Source organism: Cupressus sempervirens, chromosome 8 (assembly GCF_028749045.1).
Source record: "Cupressus sempervirens isolate cs-2001-9-10 chromosome 8, ASM2874904v1, whole genome shotgun sequence".
NCBI classification, from domain to species: domain Eukaryota; kingdom Viridiplantae; phylum Streptophyta; class Pinopsida; order Cupressales; family Cupressaceae; genus Cupressus; species Cupressus sempervirens.
The window spans coordinates 467,695,159-467,717,953 of NC_143125.1; the positions used below are offsets into that span (position 1 = coordinate 467,695,159).

The 22,795-nt window shown below is 36.6% G+C and overlaps 1 protein-coding gene across 1 annotated transcript; it reads left to right on the forward strand.

Annotated features, from left to right (window-relative positions):
- Positions 1 to 13,937: 13,937 nt before the first annotated feature.
- Positions 13,938 to 18,371, forward strand: LOC149543261 (uncharacterized). The gene is made up of 6 exons (XM_089798109.1): positions 13,938 to 14,207; positions 14,302 to 14,966; positions 15,105 to 15,297; positions 15,390 to 15,454; positions 16,857 to 17,067; positions 17,688 to 18,371. The coding sequence occupies exons 1-6, from the start codon at positions 14,085 to 14,087 to the stop codon at positions 18,054 to 18,056; spliced, it is 1,626 nt and encodes a 541-aa protein (XP_089654235.1). The 5' UTR covers positions 13,938 to 14,084; the 3' UTR covers positions 18,057 to 18,371.
- Positions 18,372 to 22,795: the final 4,424 nt, after the last annotated feature.

Consider the following 22,795-nt stretch of genomic DNA (forward strand, 5'->3'; position numbering starts at 1 on the left):
CAAGCAATAAACCATTTCAGGACACAAAAAGAATACATCGAATCATAGATGAGATGACACTCAACATCTAATAAGTATATTACTTTCATGTTTAAGAACCATTTCTTGTAATTAAATTTATTATGACAAAGATCATGAGAGAGAGAGAGAAGTAGTGTAAATTTCTTGCCTACTTTTTTTTTCCTGACATGAGTTGTGTGATGCAAGAGCATCTTGGGTTGCATTGCTATCCTGCATGTTTTCAATTTTTACCTTGCTACCAAAATTGTGTTTTCTAGTTTTTGGGTGCCTATTATAGACCATGTAACTAATTTTTCATAATGAATGAGAGGCCATGCACTTCAGGGATTAAAGAGGGTCTAGAGCACTATCTATGGTCCAAGGTTGAAGTTATAACTCCTTATAAGTTGAGAGATATGGTGATTCTCCCAGAGTATCAATTTTTAGTAGTTTTGCATGACAGTTTTCTATGCTTGACTTTTGGAATGGATGTGCATGTATCCTTAATGAATAAGCCTTTGTGCACTTACGAAGTTGTAGAGGACCTAAAATATTACCCATAGTTTGAAGCATGAGTTCTAATTTTATTGGAACTAGGAGATATCACAATTTTTCTTGGACATCAATTTCTGGAGATTTAATTGCTGATGCAGGCTGACTTGCGGCTCTTCAAGTATTTAATGCTACATTTATTTTCTTGATGGGTATTTAATATTTTTTGAGAGCCAACTTATGGCTGCTCTATATTCTAGAGTGATCTGTAATCCATTTTGGCTAGTATAAATAGAGTGTTTAGGCTTAGAGCTAGAGCAGTTAAGAGAGGATTGGAGAGCAGAAATGGAAAGTGTGAATTTGAAGTTGGATCTTAGATCATGAATGTATTTTATATCTAGCTATAATCTAAAAGGCCTTATAGTTGGACATGTATGATGATACTTTCATGAATAAACAAAGAAAATTATTCTCTCTCTATGGTGTTGTTCTCTTTGTGTTTGCTTCCATTGTATTAACTCTTGCATGGTGGTTTGGGTAGCTAAGTGTGCCTATTGACCTTAATTACTCCCATCCTTCCTGTGTTAGGTGGTATCAGAGCTTGAGGTTTGTCCTTGTGGTGATTGGATCATGTAGAACCCTATTTTAGATATTACCTTATTTTAGATATTGGTTCTAGGGTTACAAATATGCAGATTTGACCTATAACTTGCTGAGGGTTACAATCTTGCAGACACCTCATTTGTAAAGATGGTTTGTGGAAAAGGAAATGTTGATAATGCTATATTGGATCAATTGAGACAAATTGCAGCCAGATTAGATGTTGTGGAGATAGCCAAAATGAGAGGATCACATCTTGATGATGTAAGTGATGATGAAGTAGCAACACCAAACCATAGTCCAAAACTTGAAGAAGATCAAGATGAGGAAAGATTTTTGAGAGTGTTGTCTAGGGAAAATGCAAAGCTCATTGTAGAAATTGTAACTTATGATGGAAAATTGGATACCAATGTTGTGTTAGATTGGATCTTAGATATGGAGAAGTTCTTTGAGTATGAAAACATGCCTGATAATAAGAAGGTGAAGATTGCAGTTACTAGATTGAAAGGTCATGCTTCACTATAGTGGGAGCATTTGCAAACTAATAGACAAAGGAGAGGAAAGGAGAAGATACAAACTTGGCCAAAGATAGTGAACAAGGTAAAGAACAAATTCCTTCCTATTGATTACCAAGTTAGCTTGTTCAAAAAGATGCAAAATTTGAAACAAAAGGACATGACTGTGAAAGAGTATACCAAGTAATTCTATAGATTGGACATTAGATCTAAACATGTGGATGATGATGTTGAGAAAATTGGAAGGTACATAAATGGATTGAGATTTGGAATTCAAGATGAAATAAGTTTTGTGAAGTTGGAAAGTATAGAAGAAGCATATTAATATTCCTTGAAATTTGAGGAGATCTTGACAAAGAAGCGTGAACAAAGACAAAGAGGTAGAGGTGATAGATTCCAGAGAGGTAGAGGTAGATCTTATGGAGAAGGTGATAGATCTGATAGTTCTATGCACGATAAAGGAAAATCTGAATGGAAGAATGATGACAAAGACAAGACTGAGTGGAAAGGTGGTAGTTCATATTGAGGAGGTACTGTATGTTACCGAGGAAGAGGTAATTCTTATTCTAGAGGTAGTTTTTGTGCTGATTGTCTCAAATGTGGTAAAGAAGGACATAGATCTTTTGAATGTAAATCTTCTGAAAGTAGGCAAAATAATAGAAATGTTGTCATTCAAGGAGACAATGAGAGTTCACTAAGTGGACCTAAGGCTGGAGAAAATCTGATGGTGAGAAGAACCTTATGTAATAAGGGGAATGATGAGGAACCCATTCTTAGAAGAAGTCTTTTCAAGACCATATGTAAGATGGTTGGAAAATGTTGCAAGATGATCATTGATAGTGGAAGTTCAACAAATTTGGCATCAGAATAGCTAGTTAGAAAGTTGTAGTTGTAGAGGCTGAAACATCCCAAACCCTATCATGTTTTATGGATCAAAGATGAGTGTAAGATATTGGTAAGTGAACAATGTGTTGTTAAGTTCAAAATTGGACATTACTTCGATGAAGTTTTGTGTGATATTATGCCTGTGGATTGTTTTCATGTTTTGTTGGGTAGACCTTAGCGATATGATAGATATGTTGTGCATGATGGAAGATTGAATCAATATATTCTTTGGGTAAATGGGAAGAAGCAAATATTGCTACCTTTGATTGAAAATCTAGATGAGGTTAGTTGTACTACAATAAAAGTTTGCATGGTTAATGGAAGGCAATTTGAAAAGGAAGTAAAGAAAAATCAAGTTTGTTTTGCTATAGTTCCTAGGGGACCGAGTGTTGGTAGTAATGACCAAGCAATAGAAGTTGGTAATGATAGAGTGATGGCAGAAATTACAAAATTACTGAATGAGTATAAAGATATTGTTGTTGATGATATTTCTGATGGTTTACCTCCAATAAGAAGTATAAGTCATTGTATGGATATGATTCCTAGAGCTAGTTTGCCAAAAAAATCACCATATATATTGACACCTACAGAGAATGGAGAATTTAATAAGCAAGTGCATGAATTGCTACAAAAGGGATTAATCAGAGATGGTATTGGCACAAGCTGAATTTGCATATAATAATTTTGTAAATAGGAGTATAGGGAAGACACCTTTTGAGATTGTTATTTAAATGAAGCCTAGAGGAGTATTAGATTTGAGAAATATTTCTAGTGAAGAAAAGAGTGTTGCCGGAGAAGAATTTGTTGATTTTATGAAATCTTTACATAAGGAAGTGAAGTTGAGGATAGAACAAAGTAATCAAAAGTATAAGGAGAATGCTGATTAGTCTAGGAGACATCATAATTTTCAAGTTGGTGATGAGGTGATGGTTCATCTGAAAAAAGAAAGATTTCCTATTGGAACATACAGTAAACTAAAAATAAAGAAGTTTGGACCTTGTAAGATCTTGAAGAAGTTTGACAATGGAAAAGCTTATGAAATTGAGTTACTTGATGACATGGATATATCTTCTATATTCAATGTTGTCGATTTATACAAGTATCATGAGTCAGATGATGAAGTTATTGTATTAGAGGAATATCCTAAGAAGAAGATTGAAGAAGTTGAACATATATTGGATCAAAGAATTGGTAAGAGCACAAGGGGAAAATATTATTATGAATATCTGTTGAAGTGGAAGAACAGACCTATGGAAGATGCTTCATGGTTTTCTCAATCTGAGTTGGATTCAGCATAGGTTGTGACATCTCAATGATTTAGGAGAATCATTTCTTCCAACCCTAGTTGTCTGATGTAGGAGCATCCTGGGTTGCACTACTATCCTGCATGTTTTTAGTTTTTACCTTGTTCTTGAAATTATGTTTTGCTAAAACTGTGTTTTTTGATTTATGGGTGCTTGTTGTCTAGAGTATTATCTATGATCCAAGATGCAAGTTCTAACTCCTTATACGTTGGGAGATATGTCAATTCTCCCAGAGTATCAATTTTTGGCAGTTCTATCGACAGTTTTCTATGCTTGACTTTCAAAATGGATGCACACTTATCCTTGATGGATCAACCTCTTCATACTTAAGAGCTTGTAGAGGACCTAAAATACTACCCATAGTTCAAAGCATGAGTTCTAATTCGACCACAGCTAGGAGATATTGCAATTTTTCTCAGACATCAATTTCTAGACATTTAATTGCTGATGCAGGCCAACTTGCGGCTCTTCAAGTATTTAATGCTAGATTTATTTTCTTGATGGGTATTTAATATTTGTTGAGAGCCAACTTGTGGCTTCTCTATGTTCTAGAATGATCTATAAGCCATTTTGGCTAGTATAAATAGAGTGTTTAGGCTTAGAGCTAGAGCAGTTACGAGAGGATTAAAGAACATAACTGGAAAGTGTGAATTTGAAGTTGGATCTTAGATCATGAATGTATTTCGTATCTAGCTGTAACCTAGAAGGCCTTACAACTAGGCATGTATGATGATATTTTCATGAATCAATAAACAAAATTGCTCTCTCTCTCTCTCTCTCTCTCTCTCTCTCTCTCTCTCTCTCTCTCTCTCTCTCTCTCTCTCTCTCTCTCTCTCTCTCTCTCTCTCTCTGGTGTTGTTCTCTTTGTGTTTGCTTCCATTGTTTTAACTCTTGCATGGTGGTTTGGGTAGCTTGAGTGTGACTATTGGCCTTAGCTCTCTTGGCCTCCCTCCATCATTTTGAAGAGCCTCTATTTATCCTCAAATCTCTAGGCCTCCTTGAATCTAGTCATGTCTGATTTTTTTCCTTCCCTAAGTTCTTTGGATTTAATTCTTATGTAATTTCTTTCCAAAGTATTTTTCTATCTCCTTTTTTTTTCTATAGTTTCTTTCCTTCCCTTCCTTCCTTTTCCCAAGAAAGCTTCCTAATCTATTGGTAGCCAAAGCCATTAGAAAGGTCATATCTGTTGCAGTTGGCTCTACAAAGGTTTGATTAAATATATCAAACCTTTAATTAATGATTTTTAAAAAATTTTAACTCCAAGCTAACTACTACATTATCTTAATTGCAACAAGGTCCTTACTCAAGGATACTAATGGTACAATTGTAAAGTTCCTATGATCTCTCCTAGGAGGTCAAGGGTTCAATTCTTGTGACCTTTTACTATATCTAGTCTACAACTTGGTCTTGCTGAGTCATAGGTTAAAATCCATTTCCCATTTTATGTTTCATGAAGAGCTATGTGGGTGAGTTGGTGGAGGGTGAGATTGAAAGGTGGAAGATTCTAGGTTCTGATCTTTAAAACATTTTAATCTCTCTCTTAATCATTTTATTTATTTCCCCTTTCATTTTTTAGTTATAAAAGATTCCAATATAATTATGAAAGAAACCACATCCGGCCACTAACACACACACACACACACACACATATTTATTTATTCGGGTATATATGTGTGCATCCATATATACTCAGATAAACATATATTGAGATTTCCAATCATAAAACTAAAATCACAATAAAGGCGCAAGTGAGATATCATTAAACCAAATGAGAATAAAAATCCCCAAGTTCCCAATTTGGGTAGTTGACTCCCCTAATAGAACTTCTAGGTCCAAGGTGCCTATATGGACCATGGTTTCATCTCCAGATCAACATATAATATAGAGGCTTTAGTACCAATTCCTGCACACACTTGCATCACTAACCAACCAACATGCATATATGCAAATAATGTTGTAATAATATAGAAGCATATCAATAGTGATATAGGTGTTAGATGGATTAGTAGGTTTAGAAATCCATAGAAATCTATAATCCATAATCCTTATTTGAAATCATATGAAATATATCATAGGAAGTATATCTAAATCACATCATGTAAAGTATCATCTAACCTCCTACCTTAATCATAAAACATAAGAATAAAATCTAGTGTCTCAAAATAGATCTCAAATCATGTCACTAGGGTGACATTATAGACCACACATATCCATGAAGATAATTGTATGTTGCTTCAATTATAAATGTTGAACCTTGAAATAGAAAGGAGCAATATTAGATTTCCATAATCCATATCAATGAATTCTTTCTTCTTGGTATGATTGTGTAGTAGTTTTTTGAAAAAACTACTACACTATTATACCCCAAAGAAAGAATTCATGTAGAAAGGAATAAAGGATGCCTCTACAAATGCATGGATCCTAGATTTTCAATGTTGTTATGCTTGGTAGATGTAATGGGCACCCTAGAAATGCCCAAAAACTGAACCAATTGCTGAAATAGATTTTTTAATGCAAACTAAAGATGGAACCGATGCTGAAATTATATTAATTTTTAAAATGATGAAATCAAGTACAAGCAATGTATTACGAAGGCCAAACCCCAAGGGAATGATGTCTAGAATGTTACAAGAGAGGATGAACGTCCCCTATTTCCAAGAAAGATATGTGATTCACACATTCAAGCTCTTATCAAATGTCATTCACAAAAATCCCATGCTCAACAATGAGACTCTCACCCCAATTTATCCTTTTCCTTCACCCTTCTAGAAGGAACTAAAGCATTAATTAATTGCAAGTGCTAGAAGCTTCCCCCTTCCAATAATTAATGCACTCTCTAGAAACTCCTCCCTTGCAATACAAAAGTTAATTGTGCTTCTAGAAAATTAAATTACTAGACGCTTCCACCTTTCCAATAATTAATACACACTCTAGAAGCTTCTCCCTTGTAATACAATAATTAATTAAATTAATTATATATAATGTCACCTTTTAATTTTTAATTTTAATTTATTTAATGACTTTATAAGAAATTAATTTAATTTCCTCTTATGCTCCACTTAGACTTTGGAGAACAAAGGCTAAAAAATGGGGTCATTATAGTCCACCCTCCTTGAAATTGCTTGTCCTCAAGCAATCTCAGTCTTGTTTGTTGTAGCACCTACTCAATCTCCCAAGTAGCATCTTCCTCTGGCAGATATCTCCATTTGACTAAATATTCTTTAATCAACCTACTTCGCAGAGTCCTTTCCCTAGTATCCAGAATAGCCTCAGGAATTAATACGAGCTTTCCCTCCTCATCTAATGGTGGTAATTCTACTGAAGGCACAACTCTCTGACCGATGGCTTTCTTAAGCCTTGACACATGAAACACATTATGTACCTGACTTCCCTCTGGAAGCTCAATCTCATAAGCAACCTTGCCCACCTTGCGAATCACTTTGTAGGGACCATAAAACCTAGGCTTCAACTTCTCTGCTCCACTTTTCTTGAGTGATGATTCTCTGTATGGTTGTAGCCGCAGGTAAACCATATCCCCAACCTCAAAACTGTACTCTATCTAGTGTTGGTCCGCATACAATTTCTACTGATTTTGGGCTTGCTGTATATTCTCCTTTAGCACCCTCAAAATATCCTGACTATCCTGCAAGAAGTGTTTTGCTTTGGACACTCTACTATCCCCCAAAACAAAATCCATGAAACTAGGTGCTTCATAATCGTACAGTGCCATGAATGGAGTCATCTTAATGGACATATGATAAGTGGTGTTATAACAGTACTCTCATATGTAGCCATTTGACCCAAGCCCTCTTTTGTGTAGTCACATAGTTTCTCAGATATCCTTCCACCCATTTATTCACAATTTCTGTCTACCCATCTATCTATGGATGATAACTAGTGCTAGATGTAAGATCTGTACCACACAACCTAAACAATTCCTACAAAAAAGTACTCATGAATGTACTATCCTGATCACTGACAATGAAACTAGGTAGCCCATGTAACCTGAATATCTCTTTGAAGAAAAGATCGACCACCTGTGCTGCTGTGTAAGTGGATGGAATAGCAAAGAAGTGAGAAAACTTTGTCAGCCGATCAACTATCACATAGATGCAATCTTTCCCTTGTACTTGTGGTAACCCGATGATGAATTCCATAGAAATACTTTCCATTTCCTATCCGAAATGGACAAAGCTTGTAACAACCCTGCAGGATATGTGTGCTCTCCCTTATTTTGCTGGCAAATTACACACTCCCTGACATGCTTCTAAACATCATCCTTGAGCCCTTTCCATGTAAATCACTCATGGATCTGCCTTTATGTCTTAAAGACCCCTAGATGTCCAGCTGTAGGTGCATCATGAAATGCCTTTAGTATTACCTCCCTAAAATGTGATGAAGGAATCAAATATATCCTACCCTAAAATTTTATCAATCCGTCCATCACCACGTAATGATCATCATGTATGGTGCCTGCAATTACTCCAAAAGCCCAAGTGTCCCTCGCATACTCTTCTATGATCTTATTTCTCCAATCTCCTATAATCTCAGTTAGAGCATAAATATGAGGTCTCTTGGCATCTACCACCACATTCTTCTTACCTTTGACAAACTCAATGTCAAAGTCATAAAATCACGTTGACTCATGAAGTATTTGATGTTGTTGTGATTGATTTTGATAAAAAACTTTCCCCCAACTAGGTAAGACCAAAACTTAGCCAATGCATGCATTATAACCAACATCTCCCGATCATAGATGGAATAGCTCCTCTCCACTCTATGGAGCTTCTTGCTCTCAAAAACAATGGGATGCTTCTCCTGCATCAAGACTGCCCCAATCCCATCTCTTGATGCATCACAATGAAGCTCAAATGGCTTTATGAAATCTGGTAGAGCTAGTACTGGACATGATGACATCACCTTCTTGAAATGATTAAAGCTTCTTTGAGCTGCCTCTATCCATGTGAAGGCCCCTTTTCTAGTAAGGTCTGTCAAGGGTGCAACGATTTGTGAAAATCTTTTAACAAATCTCCTATAAAATCTACAGAGACCAAGGAATCCCTTAAGGTGTGTAAGATTCGTAGGAGTAGGCCAATCAACAATAGCCCTAATCTTTTCAGGATCTACCCAAACTCCATCTACGCTGATGATATGCCCAAGGTATAGTAGATTAGTCATCCCAAACTCACACTTAGATTCATTGGCATACAATGACTCTTTCTCCAAAGTGGACAACATCATCTCAAGATGTTTTAAATGCTCCTCCCAAGTCTTACTAAAGACTAAAATGTCATCAAAGAAAATCAAGAAAAATCTCCTAAGTTGCTCCCTAAATACCTGATTCATGCAACTCTAGAATGTAGCAGGGGCATTGGTTAGCCCAAATGGCATAACCAAAAACTCAAAGTGGCCATAGTGACACTAAAAAGTTGTCTTCTCAATGTCCTCCTCCCTCATCCTGATCTGATGATACCCTGACCATAGATCAATCTTTATAAAAAAGCATGCACCATGTAACTCATCAATTAGCTCATCTATTCATGGGATGGGATATCTGTTCTTAATGGTCTTCTTGTTTAATGCCCTGTAATCAATGCACATGTGCATCGTCCCATCCTTCTTCTTTACCAACACTATTGCTAAAGCATAGGGGCTCTTACTAAGCCTGATATGCCCTATTTCCAACAACTCCTTAATTGCCTTCTCTATCTCATCCTTATGTTTTTTAGGATGATGATAGGGAGTAATCATGACTGGTTATCCCTCCTCGAGCTCAATAACATGCTCTATCCCCCTATTAGGAGGAATCCTATGCAGAATCTTGCCAAATACCTTAGTGTGCCTATGAAGTATCTCCTGGATATTTGGTGGATGACTCTTCACTTGTGGCTCTTGTGAAGTTGGCATAGTGAAACATTTTGTTGCCCACTCTATGTTATTATGCCAAAAAAGTCTCTGCATTCTCCTCAGGGAAACTACTCTACAACTCCCATCTGAAAGTCCTTTAAGTACAACAGTTCTTCCCTCATGCTAAAACTTCATCTCTAATTTTGCTAGGTTAAGTGTGAACTCTACTAGTGAAGCCATCCATACGATGCCAAGGATGACATCATAGTCTCCCATGTCTACCACATAGAACTCATCTTCCAACTCATAGCCATCTCCAAATCTAATGTAAAGATTAGATATCTTCCAAGTGCATAATAGTTTGTCACCATTAGCTACCATAACTCTAAATTTGGTGTGCTCCTTAGTCTGTAGACCTCTCTTGGCTACCAATTGTGCATCTATAAAATTATGTGTAGCCCCAGTGTTTGAGTGAGATCACTTTCTACCCTTGGATAGTACCTCTAACCTTAAATGTGATTGCCTTCTGAGCCCCAATTAATTGTGCTAATGACTTCTCATCCTTAGGAATGCTTCTCTCCTCTGTAGTGCTATCCTCATCTGAATCAGAGTGCTGATCCTCCCTCTCTGACTGTGACTCTTCTACTGAGAAATATTCCATTTGATTTGCCTTAGCCTTGAGAGGACACTTATGAGATAAATCCCAAGGCTCTTTGCAATGAAAACATAACTTCTTCTTTCTTAAATCATTCAAGGTGTCATTATCCAACTTATCTCTTTTGGGTTGAGCATCCTTGTGAAAAGGTTTTTTGTCCTTCTCCTTGTCCTTTTTCATATAAGAATCCTTGTGCTGAAATTTGCTCCTAAATGAAGAAGGTGCTAAGTCATGAGCCTTTTTAGTGGCCTCCTGCAACATAGCTGGGTCATGCCCCTTGACCCAACCTCGCAAGGGTTCTGAGAGTCCATCCATAAACAACACTACTAACCTCCTCTCTGAAATATATGTGACCAACACAACTAACCTCTAAAACTCACTAATATATGTCTCAACTGATCCCCATTGCTTGAGTTGTGCCAACTCCTTAAACTGTAATTCATGATCCTTGGTATCAAATCTCTCTATGAGCTTCTTAGTGAACTCCTTATAAGATGCAATCTGATTATGTCCCAAGGTTACCATGCCATGGTGCCACCACTCATGTGTCGGTCCATCCAAGTGAATAGCCACATACTTTATAGCCTCCTCTTTAGGCATAGGATTCAATTGCAAAGTATGTATCCATCTTCTACACCCAAGCTCGTGTGGTCATCTTCCCTGAAGCATCATAATAAGGTAAAGAAAGTTTCCTAACTTTCTTTCTCAGCTCAAGGTTTTGACTTCATCCTCCTGATTTGGGCATGTGTCTCATCCTCAAGTCCAAGTAATCTCTAAGAGAAATGTCTGCCTAAAACTTTGGTCCGTTGGCCTCCCAATCCCTCCCAAACTGATCTTGTAACTCTGTAATCTGTGGTTCATTAATCAATTGAACTAGATCTTTGGGTGGGAAGGTGGGTAGAAGAGGTCTCGAGCTGGTTGTTTGAGCTAAGCGTGCAACATGTCTAAAGTTATCAGCTGCATTCCCATTGTTATGTCCATTATTACCATTAATGTTGTCTCGGCCTCCATTATCATTGCCCCTATTATTGTTGTTTCCATTGTTGGCATCACCTAGATTAATATTGATGCCCATCTATCTAGCCATTAGTTGCAACATCATATCGATTCACTTATTCTGCTCCTGTTGCATCATATCCATTCGCCTATTCTGCTCCTGTTGCATCTGCTGCCCCTCCTCTAATGTACCCAGTAACCTGAACATTACATTTTCTTAATTGGACCAATATTTTTATCATCTCGGTCACCCATACTGCTGTCTTCTTCAAAGAATATCTCCTCTCTGTCTATATGACTGGATTGTATGTCCCACTGTTTGGATGAACTACCCTGTTCATTCTGTAAGTCTGAACTCCTACTTTGTCTTGCTCTAGTATTGCGAAAATTATAAAGCCCTTATTGCATGCTCAAACATAGATGCTGAAGATCTTCACAGGATGGCAGGACTTGTAGCTTTGATACCACTGTAATGGGCACCCTAGAAATGCCCAAAAACTGAACCAATTGCTGAAATAGATTTTTTAATGCAAACTAAAGATGGAACCGATGCTAAAATTATATTAATTCTCAAAATGATGAAATCAAGTACAAGCAATGTATTCCAAAGGCCAAACCCCAAGGGAATGACATCTAGAATGTTACAAGAGAGAATGAACATCCCCTATTGCCAAGAAAGATATATGATTCACACATCCAAGCCCTTATCAAATGTCATTCACAAAAATTCCATGCTCAACAATGAGACTCTCACCCCTATTTATCCTTTTCCTTCACCCTTCTAGAAGGAACTAAAACATTAATTAATTGCAAGTGCTAGAAGCTTCCCGCTTCCAATAATTAATGCACTCTCTAGAAACTCCTCCCTTGCAATACAAAAATTAAATTGTGCTTCTAGAAAATTAAATTACTAGACGCTTCCACCTTTCCAATAATTAAGACACTCTAGAAGCTTCTCCCTTGTAATACAATACTTAATTAAATTAATTAAATATAAAGTCACCTTTTAATTTTTAATTTAAATTTATTTAATGACTTTATAAGAAATTAATTTAATTTTTTCTTATGCTCCACTTAGACTTTGGAGAACGTGAAAGCTAAAAAATAAGGTCATTACAGTAGACACTTGCTATGAAGGAATAATGCATGTGGATGGATAAAGAATCTTCTTTCTTGATTGAGGACTGTTTACTTGGCCAACATAGGAGAGAAGCTTGCTACATCAAAGAAGATTTCCTTCAAAATTCCTTGGAATACTTGATAAAATGCTAGATCTTGAATGCTTGCTTAAAAATATTGAACTTGATTGCTTAATAATGGACATATATTGTAATAATAGATACCAAATGAGGAAAGATAAACCACTTATGTGCCTCATACAACATTTAAGGATTCAAAAATCAAAGAAGGTCAACAGAGGTCTAACTTCTCACTTAAACATTGAAACAAGTTCCAATTCAAATTTGAGCCCAATTGTGGGAGAACACAACTCCCTAGGTGGTCTTCCTAGGAACACACCACTCTAGCATCGTGTATGTAGGAGAAATTGCTATAATTTAAATGAGTCAAAAAGATTGGGTAGATGTCAAAATTAGAGGAAATAGGTAACTAGATCAAGCAAAACATACATAAATTCTTGAAATCACCAAACTAGACACCAACTAAACATTTAATTATAAGTGCTAACATTTTAGAAAAGATTAGAATAAATATACTTTTTCTTTTATTTGATTGTTTTTTACCATTGAAAGCAACAAGAGAGTGCTGATCCATATAAAAATCGAGCATATTAATAGCACTAGCAACTTTCAACTCATAAACATAGACATATAGCTTGCCTCGATAGAAAAATAAAATATAAAATACGTAAAGTTCAAATATCAACGGTACTCTAATAATAATAATAAGAGAGTATCACCCGGAAAAAGTTCTAAAACCATGAAAAAAAAAAAAACAAACTGAAATTTTCCTAACCTTTCAATAGTTAGAATTTGTTAGAGATTTAGTGAAGTTGAGAGTATGAAACTTACAAGCTAATTAATTCAAATAAATTAGTGCCTCCACTCATTGGCCCTCACAAAGCACAGGGCACGCCCTATAATCAGCCCAATAATCCCGGAGGAGAAACACGTTTAGTCCATGTGTCCGAATGGTGTTAACTTCCACAGGGATTGGAAGTTGCAACAGGTCGTATTAGTGCACCTAAACAGAAGAGAACATGTGAAGAGAGTGCACTTAATGGAAGGTGATGGCGTCGGTCCAATCGCTGGAAGTAGAGGACTTTCAAGGTTTGCCAGGTGCAAACTGCCGGACAGGGTAGGTAAATCTCGATTTCCCCGCTTCCACGAATTTTCACTCCCGTTGTGGTGTTGAAATTAACAAATTCTAGGGGCTCCCATTAAGCTACATCTGGTTCTCTCATCGTCACTGTTGAATATTCCTTTGAAATGTAAGAGTACAATAATTTCCCCGAGACTCAGCGGTTTCCTGGGCCACCATTGATCGATGAACACGTATAGAGCTTGCCAATCAATCGGTCAATACAATTTTGAAAAATTGAAAAAAGTTACGGGCCCGTGTTGCCGAACTCAAAGATTGTTCTTTTCTTGGGTTTAAAGTTTCAGATCTGAAATTCTGATATTCAGTGCTGCTCTGGGTTGAAGATCCGATATCCAGAGGCTAGATTTTCGAGGCCAGGTTTTCAGAAAAAAACTTGGTTTGCAGGTTTTAGAAAGGTGTAGTTCATGTTTGTCTGAGTTGATGTGAGCAGGGATTGTCGCAGAGGAGAGTATGGGGTATAATGTTGGCAAGATGCTGCGGCAGAGGTCGTCCATATATCGGCATAGCCGATTTCCAACTTTTTTCCTCGTCTTGCTTTTACTGCTTCTCCTCGTATTCTTTTTCAGGCCTCGGGTATGTGTTTGTTTGGCTTTCAATGAACTTGGATTCCTTGTCAGTAGAGTGATGAATGGTCAGGTTCTGACGCCTCTGTTTGTTGTAATTACAGTTAACGCTTGTGGCTCCATGGAATGGAGAGTTAAAGCCCCCTTCAGTGGTGAAAGAGGACATCAATGATGGGTTTAAGGACAAGATTGCTTCACTGGTGAAAGAGGATACTGAGAGTGGATTGAAGGACAAGATTGATTCGGTTCAGCCCACATCCCCGCCTCCACCTCCGCCTCGGATTCTGCCCAAATCCAAAGTGAGGCAGGGCATTAATTGTTCGGTCAGTAGCACTTGCTCCACGTCTCGTCGAATTGAAGGGGGAATAAAATGGGACCCTGCAAATAGGCCCGCTTGTCCGGCTTACTTCGGGTACATTTACGAAGATCTGAAGCCATGGCGCACCAGTGGGATCACGCTGGAAATGGTAGAACATTTCGAGAAGAAGACATCTTTCAGGATAACGATTGTAGATGGCCGAATGTATCTCACTGTTTACAATCAGTGTTTCCAGACGAGAGACATCTTTTCGATTTGGGGGTTTATTCAGCTCATGGAATACTATCCCGGGTTGCTTCCTGATTTGGATTTGATGTTCGATTGTGTGGACTGGCCGATTGTTAAGGCTCGGGACTACAACGACGCTAATCCCCCGCCTCCTCTGTTTCGTTACTGTGCTGATGATGAGACACTGGATATCCCCTTTCCGGACTGGTCATTCTGGGGTTGGTAAATAAATGTTCTTCATTTTTCTTCTTTCTCTTCAGTTCCAGAGCCTAATTTGGCGTCTATTTTAGGTCGATTGTGTTAATTCAGTGGGGTGTTGATGTTCTGTTTGGTTGGGTTTTGCTTTTCCTTTTATCGCAGGTCGGAAATAAACATACGGCCTTGGGGAAGACTACTTGCAGAGATCCTGAAGGGCACGGAGAAGATTAAATGGGAAGACAGAGATCCCACGGCTTACTGGAAGGGTAATCCTTTTGTTGCTGATATCAGGAAGGACCTCTTGAAGTGTAATGCCTCTGAAGGTCAGGATTGGAATGCCCGCCTTTACATTCAGGTAAACAAATTGGCTGTCCTCGCTTTTATTCTTTGTTTATTTAGACTGCATTTCTATATTCTAACTGGGTTTGGTGTTTGTTGTATGTGCAGGACTGGTTAAAGGAAGGGCAAGAAGGTTACAAGAAATCCAAATTAGCCGACCAGTGTGATCATAGGTGTGTATGATGAGTTTGGTTTAAATGTTGTTTGTAGTTGGGAATTCAGTTCAGTATTAGCCCTTGATCAGCTTTTTCGATTGCTTTTACAAGTTCCCCACAAATTTTTCAGATATAAGCGTAGGGTCGTATACAGAATCCTTCCAAATTTGCTAGCTGGCGTAGCTCTTTAATTTAGGAGCATTTTGGTTTCATATTTTATTTATTTTTAGATTCAACAAGATTACATAGATATTGGAACCTCCGCCCTTACAACACACACCTATGCTAGGAGCCTCTTCTGGTTGAGCTGATACAAAAAGTGGATCCATTTGGATGGGTTTTCAATAGTTTCTTGAGGAACATCATGGAAAATTTATCATAACATGTCTATTCAAAGCAAGTGTTCCTCCTACTTTATAGATGAGACTTTTTAAATGTTTTTAATAATACTTCCAGTATGCATCAAAAACTTTCAACATGTACATATCATATCCCTATAAGATTTGAACTTATACATCTCTTTGAAGATTACTTTCTTCACCAATGGACAACGAAATTAAACATGTCTATGGATACCTTTGTAACAACTGTGAACTATCTGCACTCAGTACCTTTCTGCACCGAAAAAGGGTTCCATAGTTTGTCATGTAATTTCCTTTGATGGTGCAAACAGTGGGTTCTAGAGAGTTGCATTTAGACAAGTAGAAACAATCAATCCTAAAATGAAAAACTCATTTGACATAAATTCAAGTGAAATTATGCTATTTTATGGAATCTCCCAAAATAAAAAAAAACTCATTTGACCCAAATATGCATAAGATAGCCCCTCGGCCCAAAAAAATCACAGCTTCAGATTTTTAACGCAAAGTTCATGTTACAATGCTTTCAGTTTCACCTCAGGTAAAACTGTTTCGTTCATTTCCACAAAAAATAAACTCCTGACATCTCTGCCATTCTTGTATTCCTCACTTCATGTTTTCACCTCCCCTTCATAAGTGCAATGTGAATTCCCTATTTCTAGGGTTGGGGATTTCACTAGGCTCACTGGACTTAGTTTCCTTGGTCTTGCGATTACGCTTCTTTTGTCCAGAGGAATCTGTAACCTTGGTAGCTCATGATTATCAGGGTTTACTTTTGCTCCAAGTGGGAATGGTGGCTTACCAAGGCTATCTTTATATTCATTATATGGAAATCAGCATAATATCATAATCGAATTCTATTCATTTCATAATCTCAATACAAATGAAACGACCAGGAGCTGTAAACTAGCACCACCAGCTAGGAAAACAAAAAGCTGAAAAACACTATTGGCTCAATTGCACCCATTTTTTAGACTCATGTTTTTTTCAATAGCTGTTATATTCTTTTCTTCAATGCTTCTATTATAATGGAGATCTGTACTGCTCTCGATTGTTATCAGGTACAAAATATATGTTGAAGGTTCAGCATGGTCTGTAAGCTTGAAGAACATTCTGGCCTGTGATTCTCCAACCCTCATTGTGAAACCCCAATACCATGACTTCTTCTCGAGGAGACTGATACCCCTGGAGCATTACTGGCCAGTGGGACTTGATAAAAAGTGTGAATCCATAAAGCTTGCAGTTGACTGGGGAAACAATCACCCAAGCGAGGTATGGCTATTCTTATATACATACAAAGGAAAATCAAGTGAAATTCCATTGTGAGATTGTGTGGATGAGCTTCGTTATGATAAATATTATCAGATTTTCTATAATCTATTTGAAATGTGTAATATAGTTTTGGATTCAATTGTGTAAGTTTTTTTAGCATCAACATTTTGGATCACACTTCGATCAATAGGATGAGAGAATGCAAGAATAACATTATGCAGCATAATTTAATTCTTACATTCTCTCATCTTGATGATGGATCACGGAGTATAATCTGAAAGTGCGATCCGAAATGTTGATGCTAAAAATCTTACACAATTGAATCCAAAAATCTATTACACATCCTACTAATATTTGCAGCCTATCTGTTATCCAGTTTCGAGAATACACCAATTATAAATTATATACTTTTAAGTAGCTGTTAAATATTTATGCTTTTAGATTTGATTATATGATTATTTTATGCTGTGGCACATTCTAAAAATAATCATACGATCGAAGTCAGAAGTTCTTGTTCTTATAGATAGCTGTTTCTCAACGTACAGAGTGCGCCAAAAGCCAAGATTGTAAGGACTAATTTCTTTTCCAATAAGGACTAACTTTCTTTTGTGATCTTACAGGCGAAGGCCATAGGGAAGGCATCTAGTGACTTTTTGAAAAACGAGGTGAACATAACAAATATATACGAGTATATGTTTCACCTTCTAAACGAGTATGCCAAGTTGTTGAGATACAAACCCTCAGTTCCAGTGGGAGCCAAGGAGGTCTGTTCTACATCCATGTATTGCTCTAGAAAAGAGAGGGTTGAAAGAAGATTTATGCATGAATCTTTAATTAAAGCTCCCAGTGAATTAGGACCCTGCAATCTACCTAGTTCTGCTACTTTTTATGAGACGTTAAAGGAGTGGAATGAAAGGAAAGCGAAGGCACTCCAAAGAGTAGAAGAAATGGAAAGGGAAGCAAGGGATGCTAACTTTAGAGGAGTGTAAAATTCTGACATACTTTCCATGCTTGGAAAAAGGCTTATTTGTAGTTCCGACATCCCTGGGAAATTTTGGTTCCACAGCAACTAGTGCAATTATTAGACTCTTTTCTTTTTCTGAGAGGAAAGCTTTGAGATGAGTAAAAGATTTGTATTTTTGTAAATCTTAGAAATGTAGTTTACAATTAGTTTTTAACTTTATCACGCTATTTATAACTTTCTAGTTGATGATAGGTTTTTTTTAAATATTGTTTTAATTTTAATTTTCTATCTGTAAAGAAAAATACAAATTATATAAATAAGCATGTGTTATTCAGACTAACCTGAACAATAAAAATAGACTGATTGAGGAATCATGGGTATGTGCAATACATGGGAAAATATAGAATATTAATAGTTCATTTAGAATGGAAGTGTGTAAGATGTCATAAGTTTTATATGTTGGTTTGAATTTGAGGCAAAATTGTAGATGTAAATTTGTGAGGTTTTGATTTTATGTTTGAAATTATTTTTATTTTTTGGTATCTATTAATCTGATATTAAGAGTAGTTTTAATGAGCTGTTAGTGATTCAATAGAGAACATGTTGTTTTCTTACCCCAAGTTATAGTCATATTGAGGACTTATGTAGGTTTAGATTTTCTAAAATGTCTACAAAGTGTTATTAAGAGGATATGTAAAAGTTATTTTTTTAATGTTCAAGATATTAACATTTGCACAAATTGTATTTAGTTGGTTTCATTTTAGAAATGAATGTGTTGAGTGAGTTGGTTCAATGTAAAAAAGGAATGAATGCATTTTAAGTGGTTAAAAATAGATAGACATACATGGTAAGTTTGATGATCACTCATGGCCCAACATAACCTTTTGGTTAGACCTGAAAATATAACTCGTTGTTCTGGAAGTGTTTTTTTGAGCTTTAGTACCTTTGCCCTAATTATTATGTGGTTACTTTCTTAGCTCTCTACTCTCTACCCTTTATTTGCTCATGGCTTTTTAAAAATGTGTTATTTACTTGCGACGTAACATGTTTGTCCATATTAGTGAACAATTTGTTGTGTAAGGGGTGAATATATTACAATTTAGTTTCCATGATTTTTTATGTGATCTTGTTTTTACATCTTTTTTCTTGGTTTTATTAGATATGCATATGTGAGAAAAACAATATTTTTTTCTTTGGTGAGAGATCTCTAAAACACTGACACATACACTACATTACAATTTAGTTTCCATGATTTTTTTATGACTTTGGTTTTACATCTTCTTCCTTGGTTTTATTAGATATGCATATGGGTGAATATATTACAATTTAGTTTCCATGATTTTTTATGTGACTTTGTTTTTACACCTTTTTTCTTGGTTTTATTAGATTGCATATGTGAGGAATTTTTTTTTTTCTTTGGAGAGAAAACACAAACAAACAAGCAAACAAGCGAGCAAACAAGCAAACAAACAAGACAAGCAAGCAAGCAAACAAAGAAACAAAGAAACAAACCTCTTCTTTTTTGTAGGAGGAAGACTTAAAGGAGTTTCACAAGGCTGGGAGATGGATGATAGGGAATATCACACACACACACACAATCGTTTTTTTTTTTTCCTCTGGGAGGATGAATGGAAGGAGCTTCATGATGTTGGAAGATGGAGGGTAGGGAATACTTTTGAGATGTAGGAGGTAAAATGAAAGTATATGTAGGATGAAAGGACAAACAATGAAAGGAAGGAATCCAAGGGAGTTTTTAAAAGCAAATTGTTACTAAAAATCCATAAGCTAGAAAGTGATTTCAAAGATCAACAGAAGGAGATGAGATTTTGATTGTGGAGACAAATATTTCATTTTATTTTTATTTGTTGATGACTATTTTAGGATGATGATTGTGATGTTTTTAAAACAAAATTATGATGCTTTTTAGTTGTTTAAGTGGTGTTTGGCTAGAGTTGAAAATGAAGTAGGTAAGCCTCTGAAGTGTCAGAGATCTGTAGTAGGAGGAGAATTTATCTATAATAAATTCAATAAATTTTGCAATGATAGAGGAATCAAAAGATAGATGTTAGCAAATAGGACCCCTCCCCAAAATGGAATAGGTGAAAGAAGAAATAGATCAATCATGGATTGTGCTAGAACATTGATGATGGAGAAGAATGTGTCACAAAAATACTGGAGAGGAGTTGTAAGTACAATGGTTTATACTTTGGACAGGGTACAAGTCAAGAAATGTACAAATGTTAACACCCTTTGAATTATGTATGGGTATGCATCTAATGTGGAGTATTTAAAAGTTTTTGGAAGCACATGTTATAAACTAAAGGATAAAAGGAATGGAAAACTTGATGTTGACAGTGATGAAGGGATATTTTTAGGATATTCCACAAAGAGCAAAGCTTATAAGTGTTTGAACTCTAACACTAACAAAGTTGTGGAAAGTGCAAACGTGAAAGTTGATGAATATGTAGAAAAGAATGAAGTTGAATGCTATATAGAACCTGAAGATTACAACACATTCATTTATGTGGATGAAGGTGTTCCCAGCACCTTACTCGAGCAAGAGACTAAAGCTATTGAAAAACAACGAACAATGAATGTCGAGTTGTAGCAGCAGGCTATCGAGCAATAGACTACATGTGTCTAGCATCAATAGAATGATGCTGAGAGACATGTAGTAGATGCCAAGCATCAGGAAGATAATGTCAAGCAAGCAAAACTTGAACCAGACCCTAAAACAAAGAGACAAAATGACCTTGAAACCATTTTTCAAGATGAACTGGCACAAGAAGAAAGAAGGAAAGAACCTATAGTAGCGAAGTATGTGAGCAGACACCATGCACTTGAGCAAATAATTGAAGACAAAGAATTTGGAGTTATGACAAGGAAAATACTCAGAAGTGATACATGTTTACTTTGTGAGTTTGAACCTAAATTAGTAAAAGATGCTTTCAAGAATGAGGATTGGATTCATGTAATGAATGAAGAAATTGAACAGATAGAGAAGAACAAAACGTAGACATTGGTGTACCTAGACCAAAGGATAAGAATGTTATTGGAACAAAGTGGGTAATCAAAAACAAGTTGAATGAAAAAGGAGAAGTCACAAGTAATAAAGCTAGAGTGGTATGCAAAGGATATGCACAAGAATGAATTGACTATGGAGAAACATTTTCCCCAATTGCAAGATTGGAAGGAGTTAGAACACTATTGGATATTCTGTTTATAATGGATTTATTGTTTACCAAATGGATGTCAAATCTGAAATTTTGAATAGAATACTTGAAGAAGAGGTGAAGTAGGCAAAGGGTGAATAACTAGGGCCAAAGGCTCACCCAGCTATCCAAACCACCTTGCAAGAGTTAACACAATAAAAGCAAACACAAAGAACATCAACCAAAGGAGGAAAAGGAGTGAAATACTTTTATTGATTCATCAAAATATTTTCATACATGCCCAGCTGTAAGGCCTTCTGGGTTATGGCCAAATACAAATACATTCACATTCAAAGATCCAACAACAAATTCACACTTTCAGTTCTACTCTCCAATCCTCTTCTCCAAAAAAACTTTCCTAACTCTAAGCCTAAACCCTCTATATATACTTGCCAAAACGGCTTGCAGATTATTCTAGAACACTACATAAGAGAAGGGCCGACCCAACAACAGTTTGGACACATCCCAAGAAAAGATCTTAACATAAATGTTGCGATCGAAAATAAATTTCGCAAATCGGCTCACAGAAATCACATTCAAATACTGACACTCGACATACACTGGGTAACTCGGCACATGAAGAAACACTTGGCATACACTGGGTAACTCGGCACATGAAGAGTCACTCGGCATACACTGGGTAACTCGACACATGAAGGAATTGCTACAGTAACTCGACACATGAAGGATTGTTAGGCACATGAAGGAACTGCCAAAGGGTGAATAACTAGGGCCAAAGGCTCACCTAGCTATCCAAACCACCCTACAAGAGTTAACACAATGAAAGCAAACATAAAGAACAACAACCAAAGGAGGAAAAAGAGTGAAATACTTTTATTGATTCATTAAAATATCTTCATACATGCCCAGCTGTAAGGCCTTCTGGGTTATGGCCAAATACAAATACATTCACATTCAAAGATCTAACAACAAATTCACACTTTCAGTTATGCTCTTCAATCCTCTTCTCCAAAAAAACTTTCCTAACTCTAAGCCTAAACACTCTATATATACTTGCCAAAATGACTTATAGGTTATTCTAGAAAATTACATAAGAGGAGGGTCGACAAGAAAATATCTTAACATAAATGTCACGATAGAAAACAAATCCCGCAAGTCAGTTCGTAGAAATCATATCCAAATACTGACACTCGGCATACATTGGGTAACTCGGCATATGAAGAGTCACTCAACATACATTGGGTAACTCGACACATGAAGGAATTGCTACAGTAACTCGGCACATGAAGGACTGCTAGGAACACGAAGGAACTGCTAGGCACATGAAGGAACTGCTAGGCACATGAAGGACTGCTAGGCACCAACTTGCAGAATGAACAAAAATGAGCAGGATAACAAGGCAACCTAAGATGTTCCTACATCAAGGGGTTTACAGTAACTCGGCACATGAAGGACTGCTAGGAATACGAAGGAACTGCTAGGCACATGAAGGAACTGCTAGGCACATGAAGGACCGCTAGGCACATGAAGGACTGCTAGGCACCAACTTGCAGAATGAACAAAAATGAGCAGGATAACAAGGCAACCTAGG

What these genes read in the sequence shown, in the direction of transcription:
- LOC149543261 (XM_089798109.1), top strand. Translation starts at nt 14,085, where the DNA reads ATGGGGTATAATGTTGGCAAGATGCTGCGGCAGAGGTCGTCCATATAT. An exon ending in TATTCTTTTTCAGGCCTCGG is followed by an intron (nt 14,208 to 14,301) that starts GTATGTGTTTGT and finishes TTGTAATTACAG; the next exon opens with TTAACGCTTGTGGCTCCATG. An exon ending in GCCGACCAGTGTGATCATAG is followed by an intron (nt 15,455 to 16,856) that starts GTGTGTATGATG and finishes GATTGTTATCAG; the next exon opens with GTACAAAATATATGTTGAAG.